Source organism: Ostrea edulis, chromosome 6 (genome assembly GCF_947568905.1).
Source record: "Ostrea edulis chromosome 6, xbOstEdul1.1, whole genome shotgun sequence".
NCBI classification, from domain to species: Eukaryota; Metazoa; Mollusca; class Bivalvia; order Ostreida; family Ostreidae; genus Ostrea; species Ostrea edulis.
The window spans coordinates 83291753-83311363 of record NC_079169.1 but is presented as its reverse complement, the minus strand read 5'-3'; the positions used below and the strand labels follow the sequence as shown (position 1 = coordinate 83311363).

At 35.6% G+C, this 19611-nt stretch overlaps 1 protein-coding gene across 3 annotated transcripts in view; it reads left to right on the top strand.

The window, feature by feature from the left end:
• The window catches only part of LOC125646994 (CD209 antigen-like protein C), a 36480-nt gene that overhangs the window by 10796 nt on the left and 6073 nt on the right, over positions 1 to 19611 (top strand). For 2 of the 3 annotated variants that reach the window (XM_056141018.1, XM_056141016.1), the window contains exons 3-8: positions 1115 to 1180; positions 1335 to 1401; positions 2679 to 2770; positions 3718 to 3799; positions 3986 to 4220; positions 4454 to 4527. In XM_056141018.1, the coding sequence (XP_055996993.1) occupies positions 1115 to 1180; positions 1335 to 1401; positions 2679 to 2770; positions 3718 to 3799; positions 3986 to 4215 (537 nt within the window). In that variant the 3' untranslated portion in view covers positions 4216 to 4220; positions 4454 to 4527. Of the gene's footprint in view, positions 1 to 1114; positions 1181 to 1334; positions 1402 to 2678; positions 2771 to 3717; positions 3800 to 3985; positions 4221 to 4453; positions 4528 to 19611 lie in introns of those variants that run through there. The other variant, XM_056141017.1, reaches the window with a different exon arrangement.

Below are 19611 nucleotides of genomic sequence, written 5' to 3'. Positions count from 1 at the left end.
CCCATCAGTACCCTTAGGGCGCCTCCTCGACTTAACTGCTGGCGTGGCTTGTTGGTTCTTCCTCTTTGGCATTGTCAATATTGCTCGTTGAGTAATGCAAATACAAAAACAAGAAACTAATAATGAAATTAATCAATGACCTATATGTCGCGGGATGGGAAAATTGGAAGTTGAAGATTTGAGTCACGTGTAGACGCCAAAAAATGAAAAGTTAAATCCGAGTGAAATCTGCAAATTCTGTGGCCATCAGAGAGTTTAAATAGTACGATTACCTTTTACGAATGCTACCACATCGTACGAGAAAATCGTAAAGAAAATCTTTTAAACGAATAATTGAGTGTTATAAATTTTCAGCGGAGAAATCTCAAACACGTCTTACCTTGAATTTGTTTGCAGACGACTGTGTGTATGACGTCACATTTTTTGCTATGTTCGGCTAATATCCCGAAAATCGTGACGTGGATGACTCTAAGAAACCGGGGTAGTGCCCTTGGGATGCCGGGATATAGCACAGTAATAAAAAAAAATAAAAGCTCCGTATCACTTTGATAAATGGATTTAACTTCTAGTGGTTAAATCACATTAATCGTACGTAATCGTTATGTACAATTCCAGTCTACGATATAATGTATACATTGTGACCCACCATACGTCATAAAATGCGAAAGAGTTCGACAAAGGGAAATAACTTTTGGGTAACTCGGAACTTGCGTGTTGAATATTTGGGAGGTTTTTTTTTACATGCACCCAAACCAAACTTGGTAGCCCATATCTGAACAACTATTTGTGACCAAAAACACCAGCGAAATAAACAAAATCACATCACTTTCATTTGCCCTCCTTCAGTAATTTTAGACACATGCAAACACACAATCAAACCACAATCAATATCACCTGTTCACGTTGTCACGCAATTCCTCTATTTAATAACCAATGCCAACTACATAAAAGTCTTTAGGCATCAGAGTGTTTAACAAATCTCTTGCCTTTTAGAAATTCGTAGTTATATTCAAAGATGATGTTTTCTCTGTTTTGCCTTTACATTGCATCCATTGTTCTTCAAACGGACGCTAAATCCCTGTTGGGAAAATCTGTGGATTTTGCTGTCTTCCAGAAGAAACTTTATGGTGTTCATGCCGGGTTTCAAACATCCGCCAAAGCAAATGGTTATTTACTAACGGTAATTTTCAACGTTGTTTCATTTTGTTTACGTTCTAGTTTCAAATGATATTCAATTGCAAAAACTGTTCTAACAATATTTTATGATGACATAGTTATGGTTGTTAGCGGTAAACATCAAATTTGTTTTCCTTATCATGTTTGTTATCTTGAAGGAAACGCATTTTGAAACAAAGGTGAAAACCATATGTACACATTCAGGATGCTCGTCATTTGCAGAAGGTAATGTATGAATTTGAAAATATTCAAAAGAAATCAAGATGAAAATGATATTTCCCACTGACAACATCTTCGTAGTCTTTGGTGATCAGGTCTATCAACAATCTTTTTGAATTCACATGGGCACGAATTATGCTCCTTTTTTAGCTGACCTGTTTTTATATTCTCATGAAGCAGACTTTATCCAAAACCTTCTACATGAGAAGAAAAAAGTTCCTATTGTGTCCTTCAACTCAAAAGTTGTTATTTACGCATTTTCCACGTCCAACATTAGTAAAAATACGTGGTAACTGATTATAATATATAAGGTATGAAATATCTATAACTATACACGTGAGGAAAATTTACGCGCTTATTACATGACCGCTTTTTAAAATTAGTGTAAAGGTCCCCCATGTGTAGATAACCACTTTTACAGTATATCTACGATGTTTTATCTATTAACAATAATAATTTTTCATTCATATGATGATTAGACATATACCTGTGAATTCGAACCAAAAGACACCACGGAGTCCTCCACATCCGTTTCGTACTTATATATTTTATGGAAAATGGATATTATAGGCAAACTAATAACACAACTTCAGGACAAATGGGATGATTTCAGTTTTCCCATCGTCATATTTCCATATTATAGAGCAATAATCCATTATCACCTGCATATGGTGTTTATACCTCTCAACTGATTAGATACTCAAAAGCTTGTTCTGCATATGATCACTTTTAAAATCGAGGCAGGCTACTGACAAACAAGTTAATGGTGAGGGGTTTCAACAGTCTCGTTTAAAGTCATCATTTCGCAATTGCTATGCTCATTATAACGATCTAGTTTGCCAATACAACCTATCATTGGGTCAAATGCTGTTTGACGTGTTTCATACCGATTGTTAAGCCGTTCTTGATACACTGATTTTGACTACAGATAACTCTGTTTACCTGATCAAGACATGGGCTCACGGCAGGTGTAACCGGTATATAGGGGATGCTTAATTCTCTTAGACACCCGATCCAACCTCTCATATGTTCAGAGTTCCGGGTTTGCCCATCTATTTATTTTGTATTCCTCGTGGGATTATGAGATTGGTCACTGTAAGTTATATCCGTATTTCATTCTTACAATAAAATTCTACATATATATATTATAAGGTATATTATCACTGTTCATTATCTTCATTTTTCATACTTAATAATCTTGTTAACTTGATTTAATAAGCGAATGAATGCTAAGCAATCAGTTGGAAACTTATACAAGTGAATATCATTACAATACTATACAGTGTATGACAGGGAATGCCCCAAGGACTGGAAAAAATTCTCAGGAAACTGTTATAGGCTTCTGTCGGGCAAAAAGAACTGGGATTCAGCAAAGGTAAAGCCTGATTATGTAAACCTTTTCAATGATTAATTTATTCTGTGTTGGGTTTTTTCAAAACTGATAAGTAATGTTGTAAAGCTGAAAATATTACATCATTTGATATATAACATTGTACAAAACTCATCAGGAAGTGCATATTTTAGCCCTGATATATAGAGAGCGTTTCAGACATTCTTGTGAACAACAAAAGTGACTGTTAAGCTTATCAGTCGAAACATGGTTCCTCATGTTTGTAATAAATATAAATCCAAGTATTCGCCTTCACATCTTTAAGATGTAATCTACGTAAAATACCTAAAATGCGACAAGAATTTTTTCTAGCATGTACTGTATCGAGGAATATAGGCTCAAATAATTTTTCTTAAATGTTACCTACGTTTCTAAATGATTGCATTAATCTATAATTCTAAACAATAATAACCCATTTGAACCAAACACTATGATTTTTTTCTTATTGATTTATCGTATCATTCTCTTCTAACTATTCCTTGTTTGGTCTAATCACTAGTGGTTCAGCCACTGTTTCAAACTACATGTCCCAGCCCTTTATTTATTTGAGCTTTTGCTCCCGGGATATCTTCTGAAGGAATAATGTCTCAAATGGTCCATCCGCAGTAATTTGAGGTCACGTATATGAGACAATTTAAACCTTACCTAAAATCTGAATGTGAGATGCGATCCTCTCTCTTCTCCGTCTACCAGCAGACTAACTCAAATACGCAGAAGTGCCTTCTAATTATACCTCGCTCAATTCTGCTTAATCATATACTAGTCTCTTAAACGTTTGAAACAATGTACAGCACACAAAGAATAGCTAATCATTGACAAGACTTGATTGACCCTGATTGCATCATTTACATCATCATAGCAATTTTCATTACAATACTTACATTTTCATTATATGTAATATATATGTAGTTTTTTTTATCTATCAACATTAGAGCGCATGCAAAGCACTTCAGGCAAATTTGGCTGACGTAACATCAGAGAGTGAAAATCGATGGCTTTATAAGACATTTACAGGTATTTTCATACATTTTTATTCAACTATCAGAATAGAATATCATGACACTGGTGACATAATGAAAACTTATTTCTAATTCTAGCCCCTCTCCCCAATGTAAAATTTCTGAGCTACATGTAATTATATTATTATGTTGAAATGTATCATCATTAACAGCGGTGTTAACATTTACCATTATTCTATAGGTTTGAAAAAAGTTGCTTGGATCGATGCCGCAGACAAATCAAAGGAAGGAGAGTGGAGGTGGTCCTCCTCTGGCAAGTTGTTGACGTATAATGCTTGGAATAAAGGGGAACCCAACGACGGAGGACGCAATGAAGATTGTGGTTGTGTTTTTGAACATAAAGGAAAACTCGTTTGGGCCGATGCACCATGCACTAGCCAATATCAACTTTTATGCAAGAAAAAAGCATAAACAAGGTATAAGACGATTGATAACGCTTGCTGTTTCTAGATTGATCATTAATTTTACAGATTGTCAGCAAGTTGTTCATAACACTTTTTGCACAGAGAATTTGCACAGAAAACACTTTCATAATCAATATAAATTCACATAGTCGATTTAATTAATGAGAAAAGTTTAAACATATTATTCATTGAACGATGTTGTCTTTCAGTGAGTACAGAATTAACAAATTTCATTCTTTTTACAGGACATTCAGTCATGAGTGTTGAAGTTCAAAATTGTGATGGAATTGAATTATAAACTACAAATTATAACACCAAATTGTTTTTATTGTCTTTTATTTGCTGTGGTAACACCAGCAATGTTTTAGGCATAGTAAAACAATGCCTACATCATGGGATCCCAAAATATCAATTTAAAAAGTTTCTTGAAGAACTTTGGAGTTGCACTGAATTCAAGTTGCATTGTGCATACTCTTGTAGCAAATTGTGCCAACGTAATATATAAAACACAGCTCAAATAATCCATAATGAGAATTACATACATTCTGTTGGAATTCACATGGGCACGAATAGTGCTCCTGTGTTAGCTGACCTGTTTTTCTTATGAAGCATATTTTATTCAAAGCTTTTACACATGGGGATGCCTGCTCCTTCTAGGCACCTGATCCCACCTATGATGTATCCAGGAGTTTGTGTTTGCCCATCTCTCTATTTAGTATCCCTTATAGGTGGTTTGGGATCACTTGTTCATTATCTTCACCTTTTCATGAGAAGAAAATATTCCTTACCATGGCTTTCAACTTTACTTTTAAATACAAAGTTTTATCTATCAACAGCAATCCCTTTTCTTGATATGTCGATTTGATATATCCCTGTGAACTTGACATAAATGACACCAGAGTCCTCCACATCAGCTTCGTACTTATTGTATTGAATTTTTATATTCACGGCAAACTAACAACTCAACTTTATGACAAACGGGATGATTTCATTTTCTCCACTGTCATCTTCCCCTGATCAAGATATAGGGCTCACGGTGGGTGTGACCGGTCGACAGGGGATGCTTACTCCTCCCAGGCACCTGATCCCACCTCTGGAAGATCCAGGGTTCCGTATTTGCCCGACTCTTTCTTTTGTATTGCTTTAATATAGGAGTTAAGAGATTGATCACTGTTCGTTATCTTCATCTTTCATGTAGCAATATTCCATTATCACCATCACATGGTGTTTATACTTCTCAACTGATTCGATATCGATATGCAAGAGCTTGATCTGCGTATGAACAATTTTTAAATCAAGATAGCTACTGTCAAAGAAGTTGATGTTACAAGAGTTTTGACAGTCCTGTTCAAAATCAGCATTTCGCAAATTCTATGGTCGTTATATTAAATTGCATGCCAATACAATCTATCGTTGAGTGGAATGCTTTCTGACTTGTTTCACACCGAATGTTAGGCCGTTTGTTTGTTTTTGTAGGGGTTTTTTGGATGGGGGATTTTGACTACGGATTACTCCGTTTACCTGATCAAGAGATAGGGCTCACGGCGGGTGTGACCGGTTTAACAGACTATATATACAGGGGAAAAGACGATTCACAACACACGCTTCTGCAAATGCATAGGTTTTTAGTGGTGCTCTGTTGTTTTTAAGTTCCTAGTAATACAGTCCCGCGCCCTAGTGTACAGTGTTATATTCATGCATTTTGGATGTTTTTTCTAAAGGTATATAAACAAAGAAAAAACAAATGCACAAAGGTTACATGTTCTTACAGGGGAACCAGAAAGTGTGCATGAACCATAAACCGAGGTTATTTGCAAACATCATTAAAAGACAGCAAACGTGGTTTAGATTGACTTTTATAAATGTATCATACCATAACATCACACATACTGCGGGTTAATGGGAGGGGGACTGTATGTAATCCAAGCCCGTCAGATGTTCAAGGTTAATTACTTCGTTATGTTTGTTTGTTTTACGTTCTATTATTTAAAAAATTCATTATATTGAGACGTTACTAGCTGTAGAAAATTATACCTATACTTAGCCTTCGAGACCGTAGTAATGAGAGTTCTTTAACGTCTGCCGTGACCAGGGGCGGATCCAGGAATTGTGGTTACGGGGGGCGCCACTTTATGAGGCTGGGGGCCGCCTTGAGGTCCCCAGTGGGTCCAGTGGGAATCCCTGGGGCAGGGGGCGATACCCCCGGAAGCTCCTGGATTTTACAGATTTCATATAAATATAAATTTCATATAAACATATTTTTGAAATATGCCTCCTATTTAGTCATTTGTACTAATTTCCATGATTTTTCATAAGGTAAAATTAATAAAATGACGCAAATTGTAAGGGTTTTTCGAAAAAAAAAATTAAGTTCTCCCGATAAAGTAATTCAAGAAATTAAAAGATTTTGTCATTTATTTCTCCGGGAGTAGAAGAAATTATTGCATCTTTTATCGTTTAGTACATTTTTCTAAACAAGATACCGCGATTTACCTTAAATTTGAAAATTTTAGGGGGGAGGGCTGCGCCCCTCCCTTAAATCCGCCACTGGTGACATGGGTCCTCCGTTTTTAAGGTCATATCCGAAATACCCGTGATTCTCACTTTTAAATGCCAAGCGTTTGGCAAAGGAGCACTCATTATTTATGTTTACATCTTACTTTTAATGGAGCACTCATTATTTATGTCTTACTTTTAATGGAACACTCATTATTTATGTTTATGTCTTACTTTTAATGGAACACTCATTATTTATGTTTATGTCTTACTTTTAATGGAACACTCATTATTTATGTTTATGTCTTACTTTTGACGCGGCCATGTTACGAGCGGGGCTTGAACTCACGACTTCTCAGTTACTAAGCGAGCGTTCTACCTCTGAGAACCGCGACCGGTCCCAATGTTAATTGGAGAAAAATCCTGCATTCAAGCATTTTCCCAGTAATGTTTGAGAATATACATGTACATGTAGCTTTCTTTTATTTGGCCGGTTTATTACAATTTTCACATGCTCTGGACTATCCCCATCCCATCCCCACTACACACACACACACACACACACACACACACACACACACACACACACACACACACAACTTCACTGTATAAATCTTAGGCTGAGATTGCACAACATATCTTTGAAATTGAAGAAACGAAGGGATTAGAAGAAATTGAATGATTTTTTTGTTGTTGGTTGGTTGATATGGTGTTGCTAAAACGTGGAACGGAAAACGAAATGGAAGACGGAACGGAATGGAAAATATTGTATGCAATAATGTTGTAAGGATGTCAGCATTTTTGCAAAATAAAAGGTTTATCATGATCAAGGAAAGCAGAAATTACAGAGAGTGAGAAGTCATCCACAGAATTCACCGTTTCATATACTTCATACTAATGCATATGTATTTTAAAAGCAGTAACTTACCATGAAAATATTAATAAATTCAAAAAAAAAATTAAAAACAATAATCATACTGAAAAAAGACTTGAATTAAATATGTTATATGCAAGGTGAAGATAACGAACAGTGATCAATCTCATAACTCCTGCAAGCAATACCAAATAGATAGTTGGGCAAACACGGACCCCTGGACACACCAGAGGTGGGATCAGGTACCTAGGAGGAGTAAGCATCCCCTGTTGACCGGTCACACCTGCCGTGAGCCCCATATCCTGATCAGGTAAACGGAGTTATCCGCAGTCAAAATCAGTGTGCCAAGAACGGCTTAACAATCGGTATGAAACACGTCAGACAGCATTTGACCCAATGCAAGGTTGTATTGACGAACTAGATCGTTATAACGACCATAGAATTTGCGAAATGCTGACTTCAATCGAGACTGTTGAAATCCCTGTACCATCAACTTGTTTGTCAGTAGCTTACCTCGATTTAAAAACTGACTATACCCAGAACAAGCTCTTGCATATCGAATCAGTTGAGATATATAAACACCATATGCAGGTGATAATGGAATATTGCTACATAAATGTGGGAAGTTGACGATGGAGAAGCTGAAATCATCCCGTTTGTCATACAGTTGAGTTGTTAGTTTGCCGTTAATATCTACTTTCAATAAAATATCTAAGTATGAAACAGAAGTGGACGACTCTGTGGTGTCCTTTATTTCGAGCTCACAGGGATATATCAAATCGACATATGAATGAAAGCTATCATTGTTAATAGACAAAACGTCATCGATATATCTAAACGTCGAATTGAAGGTCACAGCGAGATGAATACCCCCCCCCCAATTTTTTCCGCGATTTTCCCCAAACATAGCCTTCTTAAATCGAACTTGCTTTTATTCGTAATTTAGTTCTACACCTGGTATAATATGTGTATGTATTTATGTATCACATCAAAGTTTTAAGCGAACGAGTCGGGTGTGTATAAAAGCTTTGCCTTCGTTAATCTGGTCCCTGCCCCCGCCACTCCTTGATCACTCGTTTTTGGTCATCAAGGAGTGGCGGGGTGGGGACCAAACTATGCCTTCGTACATTTACCAACATCCTGCGGATTTGTGTTGAACCCGAAGAGATACAGCGCGAAAGAAAGTTTGAAAAAGAACTAATGAAAACTAAAGTGAAGTTTACGATTCATAGTATGAAGAATTAACAGATATGAAATAGCTATTAGACTAACAGACAATTTATGCTTGAATGGCATTAAAAAGGTCATCTCATTATTAATCTAAATATTACGATACAAGTATTTAGTTTAGAAATAAAGAGCTAGAAGAGCTAGAAGTCCTTCCAATTTGGGATTGAAGTGCTGCAGTCACAAAGTCTCTGTTACTTAAAAAGTATATATCAAACACAAGATGTTTAACTTGCTGACTTAATAAGATCATCAATTGTCGTTGTTATATACATTCCACATTCCCTGTTGTAAGTATACACATACACGGTATTATGTAAATGTGCGTTAATGACGTTTTGACACCCCGGTGGTGGTGGTGGGGGGGGGGGGTTCCTATAAAGTACGTGTGCTCTTTCCATTCCCTACCCATAGGTGTCGCTGCTCGCTAACACATTCGTCAATGCCGACATTTCAATTCTTGTAAAACGCTTTGTAAATTCTTATACAAACGTTTAACTTCGCTTAATCAATTTATGATGCATAATTTTATTATAAAATTGTTTTACCGCTTGAAAACAAATTACCAAAATTTTGATTTTAATCATAATAAAGTATTAGCTACGTCCATCATTCTAATTTTTAAATTCTGCTCCGTTTTCCGTTCCGTTTCGCGTTGATATTGTCTAACGTTTTCCACTTACATGAAGACCATCATCAACTGCTGCGGTGGTCTAAACGTTTGAGCGGTTGCCCCGCATGCGGTATTCGAATCCCGCGGCCGCAACAAACCTAAGTCATTAAAACAGGTAGTGGCAGTTCCATCGCCAAACGCTTGGCATCAGGTGTAAATGTCACGGGTGATTTAAAAACTGACTATACGCAGAACAAGCTCTTGCTTATCGAATCAGTTGAGAGATATAACTACCATATGCAGGTGATAATGGATTATTGCTACATAAATATGGGAAGTTGACGATGGAGAAACTGAAATCATCCCGTTTATCATACAATTGAGTTGTCAGTTTGCCGTTAATGTCTACTTTCAATAAAATATCTAAGTAGAAGCAGAAGTGGACGAGATTTGATCAATTAAACACTCTAAATTAAAGGTTTTTGGAGGTCATCCATTATTTTACAGCATGCATCTGTGCATAGATGAGACACGATGCTGTTGTTGACTGGGTTACTCTTATATAGCAGAAGAAGTTTATGGATTCATATTAGAATTAATGGATATGGTTTTATAGAAAAAAGAATTGAAATCAAATCCAATTCCAATGCATTAAGAAAAAGGAAAATTTAAATTGTTTACGTCACAGTGCATCTGCTATACTATTGTCATAATTTTGGAGTTTCACTAATTATGTTTATTTGTTTATCTTGTATGCATGCTCAGCATTTATTGCTCTATATTGTTATCACAATGGGTAACGGGATATGTCTGTCAGCGTCTAGACTTGCTCAAGTCTATGTTTAATAATCAGTGCTCTCTTTAATACTTTTGATAATGCCAAACATGGAAAAGTATTAAAGAGAGCACTGATTATTAAACATAGAGACTTGAGCAAGTCTAGATCTAATGTAAAGGACTGGTGTCGTAAATGTGAACAGTGTTCGGCAAGGAAGAGTCCATCTAAATCCTACATGGCCCCTATGAAGATCTACAATGTGGGAGCTCCAATGGAGAGGGTAGCCCTGGATATCATGGGTCCCTTACCTGTAACAGAACGCGGAAACAAATACATTCTTGTTGTGGGAGATTATTTTACTAAATGGACTGAGGCATACGCGATCCCAGATCAAGAGGCTGAGACTGAGGCCAGGAAGCTCGTTGATGAGTTCATTTGTCGTTTTGGGGTCCCTTTACTTATTCATTCCGACCAGGGAAGAAATTTTGAATCTGGACTATTCATCTCGATGTCAAAACTACTAGGAATGGAGAAGACTCGAACTACAGATTTACACCCCCAATCTGACGGAATGATTGAGCGTTTCAATAAAACGGTTGGAAATATGCTTGCAACATTAGTGTCTAAAGATCAAAGAGACTGGGATGAAATTCTCCCTATGACAATGATGGCATATAGGAGTGCTGACCAGGAATCAACGTCATATTCCCCGAATTTGATGATGTTAGGTCGGGAAGTACTTTTACCTGTGGATTTCATGTACGGAAGTATTCCTCAAGAAGAAACAAACAGTGTGCCTGAATATGTTGCAGACTTGAAGGACAAAATGTGCAAAGTGCATGAATCGGCTAGACAACATATTAAAAGTGCAAGTGATAAACAGAAGCCCGGATACGATTATTCTGTGAAATTTAACCCGTATATAAGTAGTGACCTCGTGTGGCTTTTTTATCCTAAACGCAAAATCGGTGTTAGCCCAAAATTGCAATCTAATTGGGACGGACCTTATCGCGTAGTTACGTCAATTAGTGATCTTGTGTACCGAATCCAAAAGACACCAAATTCCAGACCGCGTGTTGTGCATTACAACCGATTAAAACCATTTTATGGCGAAAGTGACGCGTGGCAGCCGTCAAGCGATCAGCAGTCTGGTGATGATGACGAGGTACGTTCTATTGACAATGCGAGTTATAATGACGATTGCGAAGCAGGAATTGATGCAGAATACGGTTGCGGTAAACGAATCCGCCGTCCTGTGGAACGATTGGATTTATAAAGTGACAGTGTAATTAACTGAGAATGTACATTGAGAAAACTGTCAATTTTAATTTGCAAATAACCTGTGCGGGCATAGCCCATTTGATTTCGAATGTAAATAACATGTGTGGGCACATGTCTTTGAAGGAGGGAGCAATTTGGAGTTTCACTAATTCTGTTTATTTGTTTATCTTGTATGCATGTTCAGCATTTATTGCTCTATACTGTTATCACAATGGGTAACGGGATATGTCTGTCAGCGTCCTACACTAGTCGTCGCCGATGTTCTCATGGAAATATAAGGGTTCATTGTTTATATTCCTGATTAAGGTTAGCCATTATCGGTGCTTTATGATTTTGGCTGGGAACCTTGAAGTTTGAGGGGCATGTCCAAGTTTGAGTCAGTTCTGTATTGGAGTTTAATACAGATGAAAGTCAGTTCTGCTCCGTAAGCAGATGGACTGATGTGTATATTGAACTTCAAGTATTTGAAGTTGTTCAATATAAATGTTGTGTGTAAATATGTGTATATTTGTAAATAAACTTTAAATATAACATCTGCCTTATTTTTCGACATTAGCACGTTACACTATTTTGTGTACCTACTATCTGTTTTGCCTTGAATACTATATTGTTTTTTAACAGTATAAGGACCAACTTTCGTATAAAGAACACTGGGTTGTTTTTTTTAATGTTTGTTAATAATTTACACCATTTTATTATTGTCAATGTACATTATCATCCTTTTGTTCTTAAACAACATTCCACCCCATATACAAATAGCTAATATAATAGGCACCAGCTCCAAAACTGACATTTCTTATCAAATTCCCATTCTGTTGGTCAAGGCCAGAAAACCCATTTTCCTTCCCTATAGGCACCGCATCTCAAATCTGGATTGCTTGTACTATCTGTAAACAATTTCATATTTTCATTACTCAGCCATTCACTCTCATGCAAGAGTCTGACACCGATGAACTGTTCTAAAAAAGTGACCAAGTTTTAACTTCTTCCCTGAACTCACTTGTAATTTTGATATGATGGTGGGCTTTTGTCACCCCTCAAGTAGCATAATAAAACCTCCTGTTGAATGTTCTTGCATTTGGTACACCTTTGCTGAAAACATTTAAACTTCCATCTATGCTTTCTGCTTCTTGTAATTGTAATGAAGTTTTAATGAGGACCATGTTTGGCATAGATTTCAACTGTTTTACCTTTTCTTGAAGAACTTTCACAACCATATCAACCGTTTTTATTTATAAACCTAAACATATAATTTTTGTAGATGGTCCTACTGTTTTTTCATTTGCTAACGGTACACTCTCCAAACTGCACAATTTCTGGAACTATTCCATTAAACATAAAGCATTGTTGAGTGTCTAATAAATAAGAAATCACTCAGATAATGATAAACTGTGTCGATACATGTCTGTATTTGGAGTTGCCAGTGTAAAAATGTTGAAAACTTTCCAAATTGTTTACATAACATTGCACAACCAATTTGTAAACATTTGTCAATGTAATATTGTTCTTAGAATTTGAGACCTAGCAAATCAAAATCACCAGGATGGATTATCATTAGTCTAAATACGAATTTGATATCCATCTTAGCCAACAATGTCCCTGGGCCCAACCTAGCTACTGTTTCTAAAACCTGATCTAATGATGTATAAGCTACTGTACATTCTTGGGAATCTATGTAGTGATTAACACTATTATTTTCTGGAAAAGATAGATGTGTAATTAATCGCCACATTCCCTCGCTTTTTTGGTACAATGTTTATTGGCGATATTTTTTAATTTGATATTGGTTTCTTTGAATATGGTCCTCCTATTCTTCCTTTTCAACTTCATTATCTATTTTTTCTTTTGCATTTTCAGGGTGTGTTATATGATGCAAGATCATCTGATTCTCTCCCTATTCTTGGCCCTTTGTATCCTAATCTGAATCCAAATTTGAATCCTTGCAAAGGTTCTAAAGCTATGTTTTTGAGGATGATTGTTCAACAATGATTCTAAATCGTCTATTTTTATAGGGGTGGTCCCAAGCTTCCAGACAATAAAAAGTCCCCCTTTGACCTCTGAATTGAGACCCCTTCCTCTTCCTCTTGTGTTTTGGTACTGACCCCTTGAATACCTGTAATTTTCTTGTCTACGAAAATTACTAAAACCTTCCTCTTGTGTGCTGATGTTTTTTAATTGACAAATGATACTCGGATTTTGGCTCCCGCACTTGATACATACATGTACATATGCACAGGGTGATCTGAAGCATGGACCTTGGTAGTTGTAATGGTAGCATTTTTTATTCTGACTCTAGTAAATTAAAGAATCAGACATAGTTTTAACAGCAGGTAAAACAAACATCAACCATAATTTCGAATCGGCTTCTACCTATGGTTATGTAGGGTTCTTTGCCATTTTTAATCTGAATTGTTGGCCATACTCTTTAAATCCAGGATTTCCTGACTTAGATGCTGCTAACCTTACATCATTCATGTATTTCAAAATTTCTGAAGTTTTTGCAGGATGTGCTTCTAAATAAATTCTACAAAATATTATAAATGCATCCGTCCACTGTTCAATTTTTAGAATTTGTCTGGGATGTTTGTAGTTCCCCATGCACCATTACAATTGTTTGTTTCTGTGGCACATTAAAATTGATCAACAGTTTTGCCAATTCTTCATACTTACCACTTACTATTTTTTTTTTTATTTCTTGTGAAACATTAAGTATAATGATATTATTGCAACTGTTGACCATGTTTCGTATATCTATGTCATTTATACCTCAAACGGATTCTCTGGGATCCTCCATGTGAAATCCCGATGGTTCATTCCTGGGCCTGGGTGGTGCATCTAATTTTCCTCAAATCCATTTTTTTATGTTTCCATTGTCGTCTGCTCTTGAACTTCAACTGGTCCTGGCCTTCCACAGCATTATTTGTTCGTCCATTTCTACTAACTTCAGCTCCCTTCTTTTTCGCCCTTGTTGGTCTTTCTTTTAGCATATCGTTTTTCTACAAATTAACTATTTTCCATAGCTTCTGAATCTTAAAAAAATTTAATATTTTGTCACAACTTTTGTCTAACCTTTCTTCGTGTATTTGCTAACTTATTTCCGGTAGAATTGCGGAATAGTGTTTCTGAAATAATCCTCAAAAATAAAATATGTTTAAGTCTGACTAAAATAAATGGATTTATAGTTCTACGTCATAAAAGAGTTCCGTCTTGTATTCCAACATATTTCAAGTTCAAGTTGACAGCTAGTATTTCCTACAAATACACTTCTACTATTACATCCAAACTTTATGATTATAAACAAACTTTGCAGTGCCTAGATATAGAGTATTTTATACTTAATCCACCTACGTTTTCTTGTTCTTCATCTTCTTTCAACTATAGTCCAGCTGGACATATCATTACTGGTGATGTTAATAGATAAAAATGAAGACCTCAAATCATTTATTCTAAAAAGGTCCTAAATATAGAGAGCCTCGGTCTGTCAATTAACGACATAACTTCATCTCTATTATGAATTCTGTCGAAGATTATGCCAGACGATGGGCTAAATATGAAAAAGAACGTTGCTCATTGTCAGAATGGTTTAAAAGTATAAGAGGAATATTAAAATCCCGCATTAGACACATCAAAGCAAAAGTACGTACCATCTATCCTTCTGTGTTTGGTAAAGCAGAAGTGATAAAAGAATAACATAGGTTATATGAGTAATATATTTTGGTTCCAGTTGACAAAGCTTGTAACAACATTATCTTTGTTTGTAAGGCTTATTATTACAACTGTATTTTGGCATTAATTCCACTTTTGGTAATCGTACTTATACTCCGACTGCCCTTTCAAAAGATGAAATTCTTCAAAACCATGCTTCAGGTTTAGACACATTTAATATCCCGGTCAATGGGTCGGATGAGTTACCGTATCTATGCTAGATGCCTAAATTTCATAGATAAAAACCTTTACAAACAAAGATACATTGCTGGATCCAGTAAGTGTTCTGCCAAGCCTTTATCTTTGCTCCTCACGAAAATATTAGCAGCTGTGAAGGAGAAACTTCAAACGTACTGTGCGACTACATATGCCAGAAGTGGTGTTAATCAAATGTGGATTCTAAAAATTCTAAAGAACTTTTAATGAACTTGAAATCGCAAAACTTTTTCCAAATCAATAACATTAAAACGTATGACTTTTCAACATTATACACGACCATTCCTTACCTTAAATTAAAGACTAGACTTTGTGACATCATAGACATTTGCTTCTTCAACAAAAATGGAAAACACAAATATTCATATCTAGTGATCAGTCTTCCAAAAATTGGTTTGTTTTAATACCACTCTGATTCCACCAACAAGTACTCTGAAGTTGAAGTAAAAATATGCTAGAGTTGCTCATTGACAATATCTTCGTGGTCTTTGGTGATCAGGTCTTCCAATAGTCTGTTGGAATTCCCATGGTCAAGAAATGTGCTCCTTTGTTAGCTGACTTATTTCTATATTCATATGAAGCAGAATTTATTCAAAAACTTCTACGTGAGAAGAAAACATTCTTGCTGTGGCCTTCAATTCGACATTTAGAGATACTGACGACGTTTTGTCTATCAACAATTATAACTTTCATTCATATATCGATTCGATTGATTGATTGATTGGGGATTTATGCCGTTTTGGCAGTATTTCAGCCATTTTATGGCGTCATATCGATTCGATATATAGGGGCTTGGTAGAAACCTTACTTGATCCAGCAAAGTATCTTTGTTTGTAAGTGTTTTTATGTAGTTTAGGAATCCAGTTTAGGTACGGTAACTCATATTCATGATGTAATATCATACTTCATAACATTATATTATGTGTAATATAACATTGCCTTGTCACTGTAAGGAAAGGGGTTTATAGGCTATGTCTGTTGCATAATTGTAATCATTCATTGTTAACCTTACTTAAGGATGTATTCTTGTGGTAATTTTACGTAAATATGAGGATGCGTGTGTTTTATTTCCTATGCACAAAATAGAACATTAATATCTGTTTTTGTTTGTCAGTAAGTTAATAAACTAACAAAAATTAATTAAAACATGACAATTTTTTTAATTTTTTTTCTCATTTTACGACATTCATGATGACGTTACGATTGTAAACAAACTCGAGCTCGAAGACGCACACTGTACGATGTCGCATTTAGTCTATTCTACAGCAGTCCAGAAACATACATGGGCGATTCGTTAGAAGTAAAACGGCAGTTATAGATCAGGCTGCATCCGATATTCTCACAAGTTGGTGGCAGACAAAGAAAATTACAGACAAGCAGGCACAACCACACACATGGTGACACAGTACGCGTACTTTACATAGTGTCAGACGAGAGGGGGAATGGAAGAATGTTAGCGATGTAGTACCCGAACCAGAGTTGCTGATATAGTGTTGAATGAATTTGTAAGTTTTTAAAAAGACATTTTTTTATGAAAATAAAATCTTCAAACTAATAGATACTAATAGATTTGTACCTAAATTGATCTGCGATCTTCCCGATCCCGATCCCGCCTAGTCGGTAATGAGCGAATCTCGGGGCAAGACTAAAGGCCAGAATGAGTCCGGAATGGAGGTAGTGGTACTCAAAAAAGTACCTATATCTCCGCTAATACTCATCATATTTTTATTCAGTAAAAACAATCCATAATCTATGGGGCAACGCCTTTCAGAATTTGATAAGATATTAACATTTTGTTATCGATAAGACTATGAAAATCCTGCCGGTGTAGCGGTGATCCAAGTGTAGTCAGTGCCACATATTTCTTTATATCTCCTAAAATATCTAATATTTTCTTATTCGGTAAACTTTCACACAATCTATAGGGCAAATACTTTCAGAACATAACAAATTCATAGCATTTAGATGATTTCTAATACATGAAAATCCTGCCGGAATGAGTAAATGTTGTGAAAATATGGAGGCGTCGTGAAGGGGTATGTATTGTATACTCTTTAATATCTCGTAAAACAATTTATATTATATTATTCGGATAAATATCCCGAAATCTACGGGGCAAGACCTTTTTAAATATATATGGTTTTTTGCATTTTGTTAATGGTAAGTATATGAAAACCATGCTGGAACGGATAAAAATAGGCACATTTTCATGTCGAAATCGAGGAGTTGGTAATCAGCAACAGGTGTTGACCTAATTACGAAGTGTGAAATTCATAACCGTGAAGTGGACTTACTCTTCTGTAATTAAATCAATGATAAAATTGTAATAAAAAACTCAACATAGTATTTGAATTTGATTTTTTTCCCCACGATAATGTTCAGTACACAATCATTCATTACAATCTGGTGAAACATTTGCACACTTTGAATGCTTCCAAACATCACAACATTTTCTCCCCACTTTAAAACCACACCCTACCATTGCATCCACCCAATCCGGGAGAGCACATAAACAACAACATTGAATTTTAACAATTTTATGTTTTAGTGTCATTAGAAACAAAATTATTATTTTGTGGAAATTTAGTAAAATGAACCGTTTTCTATACACTGAATTAGATGTTCCCTTATACACTCGGTTTTGAAATATGTTTTGCTCTCAAAACAATTTTCATTATAACAAATTTCCACTAAATTTGCAATGGCAAATAAACCACAATCGTTACCATTTTCTTGCTGTTGAATATCTAAAAAAATTTTATAGGAATAGACGTTTTTGCCCTCCCGTAAATTAATGACAACTGAATTTCAAGTACTGGTGTATTAAGAGTGTAGTTTTTCATATTACTTAAGCTATCCAAAATACAAACCTCGTTGTCTTTAGACTCCAAAGATAGAACCCAATGATCCCTACCCGTGTCATGTATTTGCACTGGTGGCGGTGAAGTAGATTGAAATTGCTTATTACATTTCCATGAATTTGATTAAATGTCGAAAATTGGAGCAAGATTTGTCATTTGAACACCATTAATATGATGAAACTGATTGGAGATAATCTGTAGAGTTTGGTTCATGATATCAGAGCAAATCCATCCCCGGGATCTAAAATAGTTTCTTTATGAGGTAATTTAAGAGAATAAACCCATTTTTTATCAGAATCATTTTTACCGTCATGAAGTTCTCTTTCTTCCAGTTTGATTTTTTTTAGCCTTACTTGCTTCCTCACTTACCTCATTTTCCAAGGCAGCGGCAAAATCAGGAGCTGGTATGACATCTTTGTCATAATCGTTCGGTCGCGGTTTTTCCTTCCTGATTTTTTATCATTACGTTTCAAATTATTTTTTGAGAGTTGTTTAAGATTAACATTTTTCTTTGTCTCTGTAATATTGTCCCCAATTTTGATTCGCGCTGCCAAAATGTGATAACAGGTTCCCGTAGCCGGACATTGACACGTTTCTTTTGGAAATAATGTTACCGCGTATTTTTTATTATTCTTACCGTTAATAACGAATGCTTTTTGATTTTCTACAAAAGTAACGCCATCATTTTCTACTTAGCCAAACATGCCTGTGACCTTTCGCGGAGATTTCAGGAAATTTTTGGACATCCGTTTCAATAATTTTTTATTTTTTTTTACATCAGAATGTTTATCAATAACAGGATCACACAAATCATCACAACAAGGTTCGGAAGGCAATTATAAGCTTCCTAACGTACCCTTAACATAATCTATAATCTCACCAGGTTCTAACAATTTCTTTGGGATTACAATCTCATCTTATGGTATCTGTATACAAGAAAAAATATCTCATAATTTGTACTGACCAATACCCGCCATTCCACATTGAATATCTGTACTGCAATAAATGTAAACTTAGCGTCAAGGCATCTACTGGTAGTTCTTTACCGTTTACATGTAATTTCAAAACATTGTTTAGACTTTCTGATGCATTGTTGGTGATACCTGAAAAGGGATTATAAAGGCCCGGGAATTGTTGGATTATCCACTTTGCTTCATGTTCTAAATTGTCAGTTTTTAAACATGTATTAAAATAATTCACAGCTGATTGTGACCATTTTTCAGTAATATCATTAATAACTTCTTCCACGTTATCCTTATCACTCTGTAATACCTGAAATAAAACCTGTACATACACTGATATTTCATTGCTCTGAGCACCATTCTTTTGTAACCAAAACTTAAAATCCCGTT